Raw genomic sequence first — 16,340 nt, 5'->3', positions numbered from 1 at the left:
TCTACATTTCTGTTTTTTTTCTGTCAAGATGGGGTGCTGAGTGTACATTAATGAGAAATAAAATGAACTTTTTTGATTTTAGCAAATGGCTGCAATGAAACAGAGTGAAAAAGGGGGTCTGAATACTTTCTGTACCCACTGTACATCATAGCTGCTTGTCATAGGTAGGTAAGTTAATGGCACATCTGCTGTTTGTCTGATTTAATCACGACTATGGGTTGTAATCAGTTACAAGTGGTTATTTGGAGAGAAAATCCCTAAATCAGCTTTATAAAATGTTCTGTGACACTCATTAATGAATGACAATAACAGGATGAGAGTGGAAATTTTGATCAAGACGTGACAAATGATTTAATACATTGGTTTATGCTAAATTGATTATAACACCAACTGAAATAAATTTTTATCCAAATGTAATATTCTTTCTACCAGCAGTCTAGCACATCCTGCCAGTCATTACATCAGTGACAAAAGGCTGAAGAGATGGTGACAATGCCAAGTTCAAGCAAGCCTGCTTGGCAGTTCATAAACAGCCAGTCTGGCTGTCTGTAAAAATTAAATTTCCAATTAACACGGCATTGGACAGACATGGTTTCAGTGCAACAGCAGCAGGAAGAGTTGTTAAATGAGATCTGAAGTATAACAGATGTCAACTCTCATCCATGACTTCAAACTCTTTCTGACTGGAAGGAAACTGAAAAACTGAGACTTGGTGAGCAACAATGAGTCAAAGTGGTTCAATTCAGAAGCAGGAAGTAAGAAATAACACATCTGACAATATTTTTATCCACACTGCTGTGTGTACAACTGTCAGACCTGCTTTTCTCATGCTGTTACACCACAATCCTCAGGAGGGCAGCAGTGCTTTTCAGTTGGGCGTCAGTGACAGTATGCGACTGTGAAGACCGCAGTTTCACAGTGAGGGATGCAACACATATAAACCTAGGTCTCATCAGTGTATTTAACTGTCTGATTAAACATTTGCTGATATCAACAAAGTTACTATGAGCACACAGACACAAATTTCTCATCAGAAAAAGTCCTTCAACCTCCTCCTCCCCTTCCTTTCTGTACCCTTCACTGGATTTTTTTTTGCATTTGTTTAATTTTAATGTTGATTCAGGCAGGGAAAGAACCTCTAAGACTAAAGGCAAAATACTGCAGAGTTTCAAAAACCCTATTCTGTCGTCAGGGACATAATAAAGAAAGGAGATTGAATTTGTAAATCAATTAATCTTTGTTTTGTTGCTTCTAATATATTTGCCCTATACTCTCCTCTCTCCCTGTCCATCCTCCCCTCTCCCTCTCTCACTCCCCTCCCTTCCTTTTTTCCCCCTCCTCCATCCACCACCTCCTCTCCTCTTGCTCTTGCCCTTATTTTCCCTCACTATCCAACAGATCTATATTGAGCTGTAAGTCTCTGGACTCCCCGAGGGCCATTGGATGTTTAAAATTCTTGCCAGTTGTAACCTCTCTATCACTCGCTTTCGTCCTGCCTGCCACGCCACCAGAGGGGGGCATGAGGAGACATCCATCTTCTGCTGGCCTTTCTGAATATTTCACAAAACCTCAGAGTGCCAGTTAAACACTCAACGTCCATTTGACCCCCCTGCCCCAGAATCACAGCAAGGGTCCCAGAGGTAAAATATTTTAATTTGACTTTGATATACCAGGAGACCTTTTGTCATGTGGCGAGTTGGAGATTTCTTTTGAAGTCTCTGAGCAGTTTTTAAAACTTCAGTAAGTTCATACAGTATAAGTGTGTTGTAAAGAAGGGGGTTGTGTAGTTGCCTTGCATATAATGACTCTATGCTTTCATTATATATGTTATTTATCCTTTTATAGGTACTTACAGGGCCGGATCAACCGGCTTAACGGCTCCGGGGCAAATATTACCATTGGTCCCCTATTTCACCCACCTTTTTTCCCACTTTGTATGCATTGTGTATGTTTTCTCTTACCATTAATATCATCATATACCACTAATTGCATGTGATTTTCAGATAATTTAAATGGAAAAACAACATGTTAACATATAATATCATAAGTGAAATACATTTGACATGTGATAAACTAACACACGGGTACATATGCTTTGTCACATCACATATAGGCACACATGCTTTTCAGAAAAGTAATAACATTTTGATTCAAGGTTAGGTAACAGTATAGGAACTTTCTTAAGCATTGCAGATGTGATGGATGTTTGCTTGGCATAGATGAGAAAGACTCAGAGGATAGTTTTCCTCCATTTATTCCACTCTCTGCAGGAAGACCATATCACACACAAATATTGTCTCCAGGTTGGTCACTGCACATCTGGACTCTCATCAGTGTATCTTTAACTCTGTTACACACACATAATTACCTAACAAATTTGCAATCAATCAAATGACCACAAACTAATTGTCACAAAATGAACCAATAGCGTTTGGGCCTCCTGAGGTTCTGGGGCGACTCTCTGCTTTGCCTGGTTGGTAATCCAGCCTTGCATGATAGAAATAATTTGGATGCAGGCTTAAAAGCAATAAAACATGAGCTGATGTTGTGATATGACCTGGAGCTATGTACAGTAAGTTTTAAAGAAGAAGAAAATTCTCAACAAAAAAGCTAGTTCACCTATATGTCCATCCATCCACTCCAACAGTAATAGGTTTCCCAGCAGGCGGTTTGAGGCAAGCCTCTTACCTGTCCATCACGGTGCTCTGAGGGCAGGCTATCGGTGGGAGGATATACCACCTAGCTGGTAACTCATTCCAGGCATCCCGCAGGAGTGGAAAACTGATGTTTATGGCAGCCATGCTCTGAGAGGAGCATTAATTTGTCATCAGCGGAAGAATGTTGGCTGACGTCAGCAGTGGGAAGCAGCCAGGGCATGGGCCTTGTGTGATTCATCTTCGGCTAAGACATGCTTTGAGTGGGAGATGTCCACAGGGCACGACTTGGCTGGAGAGCCCTCAGAGCTCTAACACCATGGGCGTTGAAAAGACTGGCTGCTTGGCTGCCGCTGGCTTACTGCCCCCTGGCAGGCTGTAGTGCTAAGTGTTATTACACAGGTGTAACGGCAGCTTTATGTTCACACTGGACTCCAGCACTCCCTAGAGATTAGAATAGAGAATACAAAAGCAGTTTGCAATGATTTTCACTCAGAGGGCTTTAAAATGCATCCAATTGTCTTATGTATGCTGGAACCACTTTTTCTGTTGTTATTCTTTTTGTGTGCTCCCCTGCCAATTGGACACAGCACCAACGGGATGAAACAGAGCTGATTTAATGATAATTTGATGAAAGTTAAGACAACAGGATTATTAAGATGGAGCATTGCTGTGGTTCAATATCCATCATTGAGCTGGATTACTGTCAGTAAAGGTTAATAGATGTACTAATCATACAATGACCCCAGAGTGCACTGAGGCAGGTCATAGTTCGTCTGGCTCTGTACTTTAATACAACCTGTCCTGCATTTTCTTTGTCTGTCGGTTATTTTTATTGTACATTTGTTGTTTGAAAGATATTTCCCTCTGAACAGCACTATGTTGTGAATTGTTTTCCACATATTTCTTATTAGGACTTTTCATTTTATGTGTAATAACTTTGTAATTTCGACTTCCAAAAACAGAATGAACACATAAGTAAATAGAAGGTGTAATTTAGTTTTGAGAGACAAAGAGAGTAGTGGGTTGGCATATCTTCTAAACATACAATTTCTTTTATGCAGCCATGATACATCACAGGCTCTGGATACAAACCCATGTTATATTTTCAATTTGTAATAGATTGGCTTAGTTCAGCAGCAGTCATGCACACAGGCTGTGCTTAGGCACAGTTGTGCTTTGAGCTAAATGCTGATGTCAGCATATACTGTCAATGGCCAGCATGCAACCATTTAGCAGGTTTTACAATATTCGCCATTTTGAAATGAGCTAATAAGTACAGCTGAGGATGATGGGAATGTGTAATACAGATTTGTTTATCAGGTCATGAACCAAAATATCAGACAAATTTACATTTTAACCTGATGATGGCGCTAGATGAAAAGTAAAGGGATCACCAAAGTGATTACAATTCATCCGGAGAGCAACATGAACATCTGCACCAGATTTCAGGACAATCCATCCAATAGTTGTTGTTGTTGATATTTCAGTGGCGGACCAATCAACTGCCCGACTGACAGACTGACATTGCCATCCCTAGAGTCACGCCTAGTCTTGCCAAAAAGAGTCAATGGTCTATTTTCTGAATTCCTGACTAAGCTTTGGCTCTGACCAGGAGTCACTGCAGTAATTTCTCCTGCGATTTATCTCTTTCAACATCTCAATGCGCAGCTTCCTATTGAAATAAATCAACATTTCTTTAGGGATTTAGGTCTTGACCCATGTTGCTCCACATCAAATGACCTCCAAAAACCTTTGAGCCACCTGGCAGCAGCTGTACATGCAGCGCTGGAGTTATACATGGTGCATCAGACCACCTCTCCGTCATCTCTAATAGCACCAGCAGCAGGTTGCATGTCTGGAACAACAACTGAGATCTGGAGACGTTCCCAGACTCAATAGTCAGTGGCCTCTGCCACTGTAAGCATTAATAACCACATCCAGCCAAAAACACAGACGAACTGCTCAAATTAAACCTCAGCGGCTTCAAAATGCAATGCATTAACTAACCCTGCACTGTAGACACTACAGCAATGTGTACAGTAAAATCAAATTCCTCTCCTGAGATAATACAGACTCCATTAGTTCTTCAAAGTTTTACTGGCATTTAGAGATCCCAAAATGTCTCTCTAAGGCACATATTTATTTTAATCAGCCTCTGCTGTCAGGAGAAAAATTTTTTATTCGCCAATGATGCCTGCATGCATAATGCTGTCACCTTGGCACTGGTGCCACCTTGCAATAAAACAGACACTGAGGCACCGGGCACAGTGGGCTCAGTTGGAAGACATATTGTGCCACCAAAGCACATTTACTTCAGAGAATAGGTATTTAGAGAGGTGTCGGAGAGTAGAGGAGTGAAGAGTAGTCTGACCAAGCTCATTAAACCCACTAGGTGTTCTTTAACATAAATCTGATGTCAGCACTTAGTGTGATGTCTTTGTGCAAAAGCAGAGTGGATGGATGCCACAGTGCTTAAACTGCATAACCCCCTCGGCTCGCTCTTAGACACACAACTGCTCATATAATCGTCTCCCTGGTAGTAGGGCACACTGCAACAAGACACCACGCTATTTCAGTTCAGGCTTTGAACTCACACTGAAGCTCAGTGTACCTCATTATAATGAGTATATGGAATTTTAGGTCAAGGCAGATGAAGTGATACACATAAAAAGAGAAAAAAAACATAATTATCCAGAGTGTTAAGAAATTAAATGTGGCCTGAAGGCCTGCTGTAGCACAGAAAAAACACACACATTTGTGCTTTTTTTTTATTTGACTCTTTGCACCTGAAATATTTTAATATTGAGGACACATCTCAAATTGTCAATGAACAATTATGTAGTAAGGACTCACACAAGACTAAAGTAGAGTTTGTAGTGTTTGCTTATCCTTTGCACCATGTTGCCAAACGTATAGTGTGCTGTGACACCACAAAGCTTTAGATATTGTGCCTTCATCCATCTGCTCCATCCTGCGCCATGATCCCATGCTGAGGACTGAGAATATGCAGCTGACAGCTGGCAAAACCTGCTCTAAACTTGTTTCTCTCCCCCCCACAGAAAGTTGAGTAATGTCCAGATTAATACAAAGGCCTCCTGAATGTGATATGAACATCTGTGAATTTCTTAGAATTCTCTAAACTCTAAATACTAACAAACCTTTAAAAAACAAATCAGATGAATAGAGGAAAATGATGCTTTTGGTAAAGGTAAACTATTTTATTTTTCTTATCTATACAAAGAAAATAATCATCATCATCACCATCATCATTTGTCCCTGCATATAAATTCGCCCTTGAGCTCGGAATCATATCCTTAATTTGTTAAATCAACATTAAAATGAGTCGTGGAGAAACCACTGATCCCCTTGACCTCATGTGCATTTAATTTTCTCGCAGCTCTTCCCCTACCGGCGATTACCCACGTGGGTCTCGTTAATCTGACAGGCTGCATGTTTACTGATTTCTATCATGACGGGAATAGCCGTGCCAAGCCAGAGCCGTGCCACCGGAGGAGAACATCATCCCTCTCATCCTTTCAGAGAACCCAAAGAAGGAGACACCGTTTTAAACGGAGATTTTTTACGCGCATAAGGAAGTAAACCCACATTTTTTTTTCTACCCCACTTGTTCCTCTGCAATTCAGAGGAAGTTAACTTTACCGGACATCAGACAATGGAATGATTTGTTTCCAGCGCTTTCTTTCAACCGACTGCACACAGTCACACATACAGCTTCCCCCGGCTCTGGGTGGCCAGAACCGGCTGCAACTTTGCTGAAATGATGCTCAACTTTTCCCACCGCTCATTGCTCCAAGTTGTCGCAGTGGCTGTCCTTGCAGCTGTTAAAGGTGAGACTTTGGAGTTTAATTTCTTTCTTTCTTCTTAATGTCTTTATTCATTGGTCTGACTTTCTTCATGTGTGCTGGAGCAGACACAAGGGACACCCTCACATCATATGGGACAGTTGGAAGTAGTGTAAAGCCTTCAGCTGTGTTTACAAGAGGAACTTAGTAGTATATTCTGCTCTTATATATGCCTTGATGATTTAAACACACACACACACACAAATTGGATATACAGGATTTGCTTTATTGCCCCCCCATCCTAAGTTATGATTCTGGCATATGCACAAGAGGGGACAGTATGCTGCTGCTGCCTTTAGTTTGTTATTAACTCAAACTTTAAGTAGGCCCACTAAAAGACTATGCAGTGACTGTATGCATTAGGAGGAGGTGTTTGAGAAGAGAGCATTTAAGATATTTAAAAACAGGTTAGAAAATGTTCACATTGGCTTTATAAAACCATGTTGATGCATGATGTGTTTATGCGACTGGCTGTTCGAACTGTTGGTTGTGTTTTTCCCATTTTTGAGGGTTTTATGGTTACTGTCCATGCCCCCTGCCCATCACATTGTCCCTCTGTCTAAATGAAAGAGACGGCACGCTCTCCAGTGTGCATCAGGAAGCCTCATCTGTGGGATTAAAGAGGCCTGAAGCTGAGGTTGCACAGCTGTTTCTCTGGTTGTTTAAAGATAACCTGCATTGGGAGCTATGAAGTCACAGTAAGCCGTCTGCCTCTCTGTGATATTGATATCATGTGAAAGACTACTTTCTGAGATTGACTGGGTTTATATCTGCACATGATATCTGCGTGTGCATTTTTCATCATTCATATGCAGGATGGCCGTATTTCTGCTAGTGCAGGACTCAGCAGTGCAGCTGTTCTTGATGCGTGTCTAAGTGATAGAGTTCAGCCTTTGATATCTTCTCTGCTTGGTACCCATGAATATGCATGGCAGCCTTATCTTTCAGTCCAGTCACAGATGTGCTGGCTGTTGTGTCAGCAAGCCCATCTGAGGTTAAATTAACAATTCTAATAGTTAAATGTTTCAAATAGTTCGATTTTCTTCTACTATCACAAGTCATAATCATAATGATCAATAGCAACACATGAGTATGTGAGTATTACCTATAATCATCATCACCGTGTGAACTATGTTCTTGTCCAGTAAGATTATGATTATGTTGCAGACTTGTTTTGAACCAGACTGAGGATTATTCTCCTCTTTGTGTTTTCTTCATTCCATTAATTGCTTTGACCTGCAGTATACATCTGCGATCGGACCCAGTCAGTATGAGGATGTATATGTGTATATGTAGATTTATTTACAACCTTATTACATAAACTCAACAAATATCCTTTTTTTAGATAAGAAAAGCATTCAGACATCTCTCTCATGGTTGTTGGACTCGGAGAATACTGATGGTAAAGAAACAGAGCAGAAACATCTGCCAGAGAATAATTCTCCAGTTTAAACCCAAAGTCAGCATTTATGAAACTTTTTATTAAAATGAATTTCTTCATCCTACTGCATAAAACTTGCTGAATCAGGCCGTTTAATTATGATGTTTTAATTATTAATTCCTATTTATAGTTAAAAGCCAGAAATCTCAAATCTTGATAATCACTAAACTAATTATCTAATTAGTTGGATATCTGGCCCAATGGATGTAATAGAAATATATTAATGGCTTTTAAAAGTCCTATTTATAGACAAACTTCAGTAACTACAGCAATAACACAGTCTCTTTGGTGGAGATGATAAGGGTACCATAAAACGGCAATTTATTTAAACAAATTAAATTCAGTGTTTGTTCTGATAGCAGCAGGTAGACAGATTTACAGCAGGAAATATGAAATAAAACACTGGTGTCCAACGGTATCACCTTTGCATTATGTTTCATTTCACTTTGGTTTGCCTTAGTTCTGCAGCTACCATGCAAAAATGATATGTACCTACCAATATTTATTTTGGTCTTTAATATGAAATTCCCTATACCATCAGTCTGATCTCTGGAATCTGTAAGACAGTTTCTTGTGTGCTTTCAGGAATACTACATTTTTAATATCAACCCTGACATCTGTATTTTTTTCTTGGATTTCCCTTTGCCTTGCCCGAATGAAAATTGATTTACATATAGATGTATTCATGAAATATGGTTTGATCAGAAAAGAATGATATATCACTTCAAAGACCTATGGGGAAAAGGAGGTTCTGCTTTGCCTTGTGTTTGCCTTTAGATAAGTTATTTTTGTGTGGTAGGCAAAGTCAAATTCACACACTCATTCTGGAACACTTCACCACGGAGGATGGCAAATTACCAAGTGTCTTTGGCAGGAGGAAGTGGGAGCTGTCATACAGCATCCTGTTGGGACAAACAGTCATCTCTCGGAAGTTACAAGGGAGGCTTTTTACCACTCAGACATTTGCCATTCCCTTTGTTGCATCGTTTCGAAGTAGTAAGTGGATAGTGGAAAAATGTAATTTCTCTTGAAGGACAAGAGACCTACCACACAAGAGTTATACACTTAATATTACTGTGTTTTAGTGCTGGAATTGACAACTTCAATTACAAATATAATGTGTTTTCGCTTCCAGACATAGAGCCATTTAGCAAGTTTCTTTTGGCTCAACATTTAACCAGCAACCTGTGGATTTACCATGGGTGACATGGTAAATCCAGTGGTTACATGGTATGAAATAGAAAGGACACTGTATGGTCTTTTCCCAGTCCAAATATGCACATAAAAGTGAAAATGTGCTCGGCATAAAACTGTTAAAAAATCACTTCATGTTCTTTGTTACACAGCAGTTATCATGGTTCTAAAAGTTAATGATCTTAATGTTGCAGTAATTAACTACTTACTATCAAAGGCCAAACCTTGAACTGTTTCAGCCTATTTATGTGCCTAACTCCTCTCTCTCCTGTTTGTCTCAATTCTTACAACTCTCCACCACAAACACCTTGGGTGTTTTCCTTTCCTGTCCTCTTTTGCAGTGCAGGAACTACATGGGGAAGTCACACCGCCCTTGGTTCCTTGAGATGACCAACTAATTTTTCCCTGTAGCACCCAACTCACCCCCCGTCCTCGACCTCTTGCTTTGTTCCTCCAGTTGTGATCCCTTTCTCAACATTTTACCTTCCTGCCATGCTCATCAAATGTTCTCAATTAAAGTAACTGGCTGATTTTGTAAGTGGAAACTGTTGAAACATTGAAATGTTGAGTTTAAGCAGCGATAGAGTAGTTATTGCACTAATCTCTCTTTGTAAATTCTCCCCTCTCAGTTGCTGAAAGTCAGGTTGCTAAAGACATTGGGACATCTTCCACCCCATCTCCAGTTTATCCCACCGTCAACTTTCAAGTCCTCAATGTGGATCACGTGTTTCTGAGGCAGGACAGTCCAGAGCCATCAGGGAACACCCGCCTGAAGGCTCAGACTCAGACTTTTCTCATCACTGGTCCAGGCGCTGGGCTCCTCCAACCAGCTGTCAATGCTTCATACGGCCCCCTGACTGTAGATGCCCCAATACCTCCAGACCAGCTCCTCAGTGGCCCCACGATCCTACCAGTCATTTTGGTCCGTCAGGTTCGTTCCTCATCCCCTATTGTCAAGATCCTCTTCCACATGCCCACAGACAGTGACGTCACTGTTGGGCAAGCAAGGATGGGGTCTAGAGAAGATAATGGGAGGAAAAGTGCTGGAACCAAGGTAAAGGATGGAGCTCACTGTGTGACGGCCTACGCCTTCTGGGAGATGAGGGAAGTTCGTGGGGCATGCCTGGTGTCTCCAGGTGGATTCTGTGTGGCACAGCTGAAGCCAGAACCCGCCTGGTTCAGCTCTGCCAGTCGATCGGGCAGCTCTAGCAGGGAAGCAGGAAGAACCGAAGGAATTAAGGGGCTCCAGGGGAACCTTGTGGAGGTCTACTTCCAGAGTCGGAGGGATCAGACAGGTCAATGTACCCCGCAGGATAGCCTGCAACGTGTAGGAGTGGGAAGAGGAAGGGATGCTGCGGGATCGGGGACACCGATGAGGCGGGTAGGGAGTGTGAATCTGCTCCGAACTCCACCGGGGAACCCCACCTTTCTTCGACTGAGGCTGGGAGGCGCTGTGGTGATTCAGACCTCTTCAAAGCCCCTGAAGACCACAGATGTTGCAACATTCTATGTCTTCCTGGCTAGCACATCTACCCTGGAAAATTTTACTCTCAGGTGAGACAGCTTCTTCTTTTTTGCTTTATAAGCTCTTAAACAAATGTTTTGACGTTTTGGGGCATATGCTTATTCGCTTTCTTGCTGAGTTAGATAAGTTGTTGGGGTTTTCAGGGCTGGACTGTTTCTTGGCCTTGAGCAGTGACTTTTAGAAGTCTTTGCTGAACCTCATGGGGATGACAATTTACAAGACCGGCACATAATAGTCTGGCACATAATCCATAAAACCATAAAACTATTTTTTGTATTGATTAAAGTAACGAGATATAATGCGTTAATTAGTGAGCTTTGGAGTTGCTGATAGGTGGATTTGTTGACTCCAGAGAGAGCCAGGCCAGCTGTTTTTCTCTCTTTCCAGTATTTCTAGTTCATGCTAAGCTAAGACAACTGGCTGCTGGCTGTGTAACTTCATATTTACAGACAGGAAAGTGTCATCAGTCTTCTCATCTAACTATGGGGAACATTACACATTACAAAATCCTTTGGATCTTTGTAGACATGCAGTGTATAAAATATTTATGTTTCTAGTACTTGTTCATTACTCTTTAGGAATTGAAACTAATTTTCTGTGGTGCACAGTTTATATACGGACATATCCTGTAGTGTTAAATTTTACACTGGCCTCTAATAGCTCAAGTGTTTGTGTTTAGTCATTTGAGTTATGTCAACACAAAGTCCCTTAGCATACCAAGCGAAGTCACAAGTCTTCTTGAGTAATCAAGTCAAGATGTTTTTAACACTTAAACATGGCATTGAAACAAGTTGTGTTTAGTGTTTGTCACATAACTGACACCAAGTCATTTCAACGTAGAAACATTAAATATTCATATCATATTACATCTTACAAGTTACACGTGAGTCAAGTCTCACAGTAGTCAACTGAAGCTGAGTCTCTGGTTCTCATTTTTGGGACTGAAGTCTCAACTCTTGTGTCTACAGTTCGGATTCGTTGCCATATTAAACGTTGTTAACATTTGTTTATTATTCTATGGAGGTATGAATCACTTTAAATTCATTCTGCTGGTTGCTTTGCATACGTAGTGGTGATGCTGGATAGCTATTTAGCTAGTCTGTAAGCAACAGATGTCATTGCCATATACTGTATCTGGTGTTTTGGTAAAGGATAAACTAATATTATACTGAATCATATTCATATTGCTATGCCAACATCATATGTCGGCCCTGCAAAATTTAGTTTGGTTTAGTTTAAAATGTAATTCCCAGAAAGCATAATTACTCAGCTATGTTGCTGAGTTTGCCGAGGACAAGAGTTTAGGAGTCACATAAAATTTAATTGTCACTGAAACATCTGAAGCAGAAAAAGAGACTGAAACTAAGTTGAATCATTGTGATGTACAGTATATTTGAGCATCTTCATGAAGGATAAGCTCCATGCATTTAAATGGTTACTTAAGGCACTTGAATACTGATGGGGCTTGCCATCAAGGCCATTCAGTAAGGCCATTCAAATGCTTGAGCGCCAACATAACTTGTGTTGTCTGCCAGTTTCACTGGCTTCATAAATTACTGACATGTTATATCCTGTCTACTGCAACTTCTCAGTTAGTGGGGGAGTTATGGAGAGCACTCTTCCATAAACAGGGGAATAATTGGCAAATGATTCACCAGGTTTCATATCTCAACATCCCACTAACATTTCAACAAGGGTCTCTGGGTATTGGACTTCATAAATAATGCATGTATTTAATGGAGCAGGAAAACAAATAACTAAAATCTTTCTGACTCCTTTGGGTAAAAGTGAACTTAATATAAAAGCAGCCCTGTCACACAGAAACACACAGTTCAATCTGTTTCAAAGTTTCGACTTGTTGCCTTTTGATGCAGATCACTGAGTGGAGTAAAATTGTTTTTATCAGAAGCCTGCAGATCAGTAAAGTGTAAAGCCATCGCAGTGAGTTTTGCGTTTCCAGTCTTTACTCGGCTTAATGGTTTTGTTTGAAATGCAAGACAAATTTCTCTCTAATCCATGATTTAGTGATATCATGCTGCAAACAACATACCAACCCTGCAGTAATCTGCAGTGGGATGCGAGCAAATGGAGAGAAATGTTAAGATATGTGTATTAATCCATAGGGCACATACAGTGGTTAAACCTGTGGCTGTGTCTCGGTGCTCTTCTCCAATATCAGACTTAACATCCACAAACACAAACATGCCTGCGCATACACAAACACGCAAACCCAGTGACCTGAATGTAGCTCTGCTAGCATTGTTGAAATTACGTGAATAAGATTTGGTAGAGAGACGCTGACCCTTTAACATCTGTTGTTTTGACTATTTGGAAAGATTTACAGCCTCTCCACCTGAAATTCCCTAAACTCTGACTCACTGACCGTGCTACTGAAGTTCCTCCAGTCAGGTCAGTGATTTCAGTCCGTGTATTTCTGACCTACTGCCACATCCAGAATGAGATTGGACAAAAAGAGGGGAACAAGTCCAGCAGTTAAATCCAAGTCAAGGCTAGCTCTGAGGAGCTTGGCAAAGTGATTGATTCCTCCTGAGAGAAATCCCTGCTCTACTTCACTCTTTGGCCCAAGATTGAGTCCACTCCAGCAGAGTTAGGCCAGATAATCTGTGGTCCTGATTGAAAATGAATCAAGAGGTTAACCCTTTGGGGCTAGAGATGATCTGAGCTGACTGCCAGGATTAACCATGTACATTTGTGTGTGTGTGTGGTTGTGTGTGTGTGTGTGTGTGTGTGTGCGTGCGCATGTGTGTGTGTGTGTGGTTTGCAAGGGCATCATACCCACCTGTTAAGTACGCAGGCAGTTTGTAAACAGGATATTTGTTATTAAAAATCTATTTTATAAATCGTCATCACATGGAATTACAGACATTTCATCATAATTGAAAATCAAACATTTTGTGCATTTGCATTTAGTTAAAAAAGAACAATTCATCATCAAAAAGTAAGAATATACAGTGTTGAAGTATTAGCAGAATATTTAAAGCTTGGTGACCGGTTAAAATAACAGGCAAACTACAGAGTTGGGAGCTCTTCAGCTTTTCACATTTTTAAACAAATAGATTGACTGACTTTGGTAAAACAGCAGTGAAGTTGTTAAGTTCACAGGTCGATATCCATCCTGTCCCCCACCTGTGGTCATGAACTGTGGGTAGTGACTGACAAAGACAAAGAGCGAGGGTAGAAGTGCCCGAAATGAGGTTTCACTGCGGGGAGGCTTGTGTCTGCTTGTCGGTGAGAAACTCAGTGATCCAGGAAGATCCTGGCATTGAGTTACTGCTCCTCCACACACAACAGGAGCCACCTGAAGTGGTTTGTACCTCCTGGGAGGGATGCTCATCAGGTGCCGCTGTGCACTGTGATGCTCAACTGGTCAGGAAGCAAGAAAATGAGATAATGGATGTAGGCAGTTTGGTTAAATTGTCATATCTAAAAACAGGACTAATATATACATATTGATTATGTTAGAATTGTCCTTAATTGAAATGTAATACGATGATGATCATTTTAATAAAAGGAATCAGAAAATGTACCGTTTAAGAAAAAAATTGATTTAACATTTTACAAAACAAGGTCTCGGTTTTTGACTTGTTTTCTTGATCTGCCTCGTTCATCGGTGAAATTGAACCAATGTTTGTTGTATTTGAAACTTTAATTCAAATTTTAAATGGAAATGTAATATGGAGACTCTGCCTTTGGCTACAAGGTTTTGATCCAGAAATTAATGTCTGCACAAGTATGTATTTATCCAGAATTTGTTGAGTTGTCAGCTTGTCAATTTAAAAGTGTGTGTGTGTGTGTGTGTGAGTGCGTGTGTGTGAATGCTTGCATACTGTATTTTATCTGCCAAGCAACTCTGCCCTTGACCCTGTCTCAATGGTTATTGATTAGTCTGGTTGCCGTTTGATTACAAATCAGTATTTGTGTGTGTGTGTGTGTGTGTGTGTGTGTGAGGGCATGCATACTGACCCTTATTCTTGCATGAATAGATTTTGTATGTGTGCTGCTTTCCATCTGTCAGTTTTAATGTTCTTTGGCTATTTGAAGACTGTTTTGTTGGTGAAATGACAAACTAAGTGTTATTAAAACAGAAATAGAGACAGCTCGTTTACTGTAAAATAGTAGGCTGCCACTCTAAACCATTACTGGGCAGCAAATGTGTAAAAAAAAGAAGCGCTTCTGCAATGATTTTCAAGTGTATTATTCCAATCCACGAGCACTCTGAGCCTTTGTTTTTGGGTAAGTGCTATATAGATTAAATCTATCACTATCAGACACAGTGGGTTACTAGAAAGGAGAAAACTGACACTTCCAATAAATCTTACGTTTGTTTGCGGTGTTAGACACAATGAAAGTGTAGATCTGTCCTTCCAGGTATCAACAGATGAGACAGGTGATGGAAGTTTAATGGTATTGTGAATGTGTTACATTTTGCTTTTCGGACAATAAGCGTCCTTTCATGGCCCGCAGTCCACCCGTTGTGATGGGCACCACGCATCATCTCAAGATTGTTTTGGTGACTTCAATCCAGCAGCGTTCGCAGTTTGCAGACCTAAAACCGCACCTTATTGAGGTTGAGGTTTTTCAAATTATTCTCAGCGTGAATATCCCGCTGATAAAACTGCAGGAGCTGAGTGATGCTCTTGAGTAAGCTGGGGCTGAATTTCCTCTGGAGTGTTTCCACCGCCTCGTTGAATCCCTGCCATGAGGAAATTGGCCTGTTTAGGAAACACATGAGACTCCCACCCCTAGCTAGGTGTCTGAGTGAGTGCAGATTAGTGAATCATTGCTTTTTAAACGTGGATTAGAAGCGATTCATGTCACTTGTGTCACTTTTTTTAGCCTGTGACTCAAATAGCTGCTCTCTGACCCTGTCCAGTGATATTTGACAATTTAGCAGAGGGACATCTGCTTTAAAAAAACAAAGGCTTGGGGATTGTTGGACTTCCAGGACTGTCTGGTCCATTCACATTCTGATTGAGCATTATAGCTCTCCCAGCAGAGTGATGTGTGTGTCTGACATCTGATTAACTGATTCACACTTCTCCCCAGGGCTAATGGGAATAAATACCCCTGCTAATTCTCAGTCTGCCAGCAGCCTGCAACACATCATCCTTTCGCTGACTCACCTCGTTAGGCACAACACACATACACATAAAACACATGCGTGTATACAGAGAAAGAAAACCCCATGCTTTTGCAAGAAAACACAGACAAACCCAAAGGTAGTCTTCCACATGTTTGTATCTTTCATGGCAAACATCTTTCTCAAAGTCCTGGATTCTGGTTTTCAGTGGGTTGGTTACTAGATGTTCATTGTTCAAGTATTCTGCTTCAATGTGCAGAGCATAATTATAAAGGTATTGTAATTTCAATTCAATTCAATTCAATTTCTTATTTGTATAGTGCAATTCATAACAGTAGAGTATTTTTTCCACCCAGGACACTTTTCAAATAGAGCAAGGTCTAGACCGTACTCCCTATAAAATTATTTACAGAGACCCAACTGTTCCCACCATGAGCAAGCACTTGGCGACGGCGGCAAGGAAATAATTCCTTTTAAGAGGCAGAAACCTTGGAAAGACCCCGGCTCTAGGTGGGTGGCTGTCTGCCTCGGCCAGTTGGGGTGTGTGAGAGAGAGAGAG

General features: G+C 40.8%; 1 protein-coding gene across 1 annotated transcript in view; it reads left to right on the top strand.

The window, feature by feature from the left end:
• The first annotated feature begins 6,435 nt into the window (after window positions 1-6,435).
• The window catches only part of si:dkey-1d7.3 (transmembrane protein 132D), a 49,424-nt gene continuing 39,519 nt past the window's right edge, over window positions 6,436-16,340 (top strand). Inside the window, exons 1-2 of the mRNA XM_035667503.1 lie at window positions 6,436-6,505; window positions 9,785-10,709. Coding sequence (XP_035523396.1) covers window positions 6,436-6,505; window positions 9,785-10,709 — 995 coding nt within the window. The remainder of the gene's footprint in view (window positions 6,506-9,784; window positions 10,710-16,340) is intronic.

This window comes from Morone saxatilis, unplaced genomic scaffold (assembly GCF_004916995.1).
Source record: "Morone saxatilis isolate NCDOM2014 unplaced genomic scaffold, NCSU_SB_2.0 Contig21, whole genome shotgun sequence".
Classification (NCBI taxonomy): Eukaryota; Metazoa; Chordata; class Actinopteri; family Moronidae; genus Morone; species Morone saxatilis.
The sequence above is the reverse complement of the archived record's forward strand: the minus strand, read 5'-3'. Positions and strand labels throughout refer to the sequence as shown.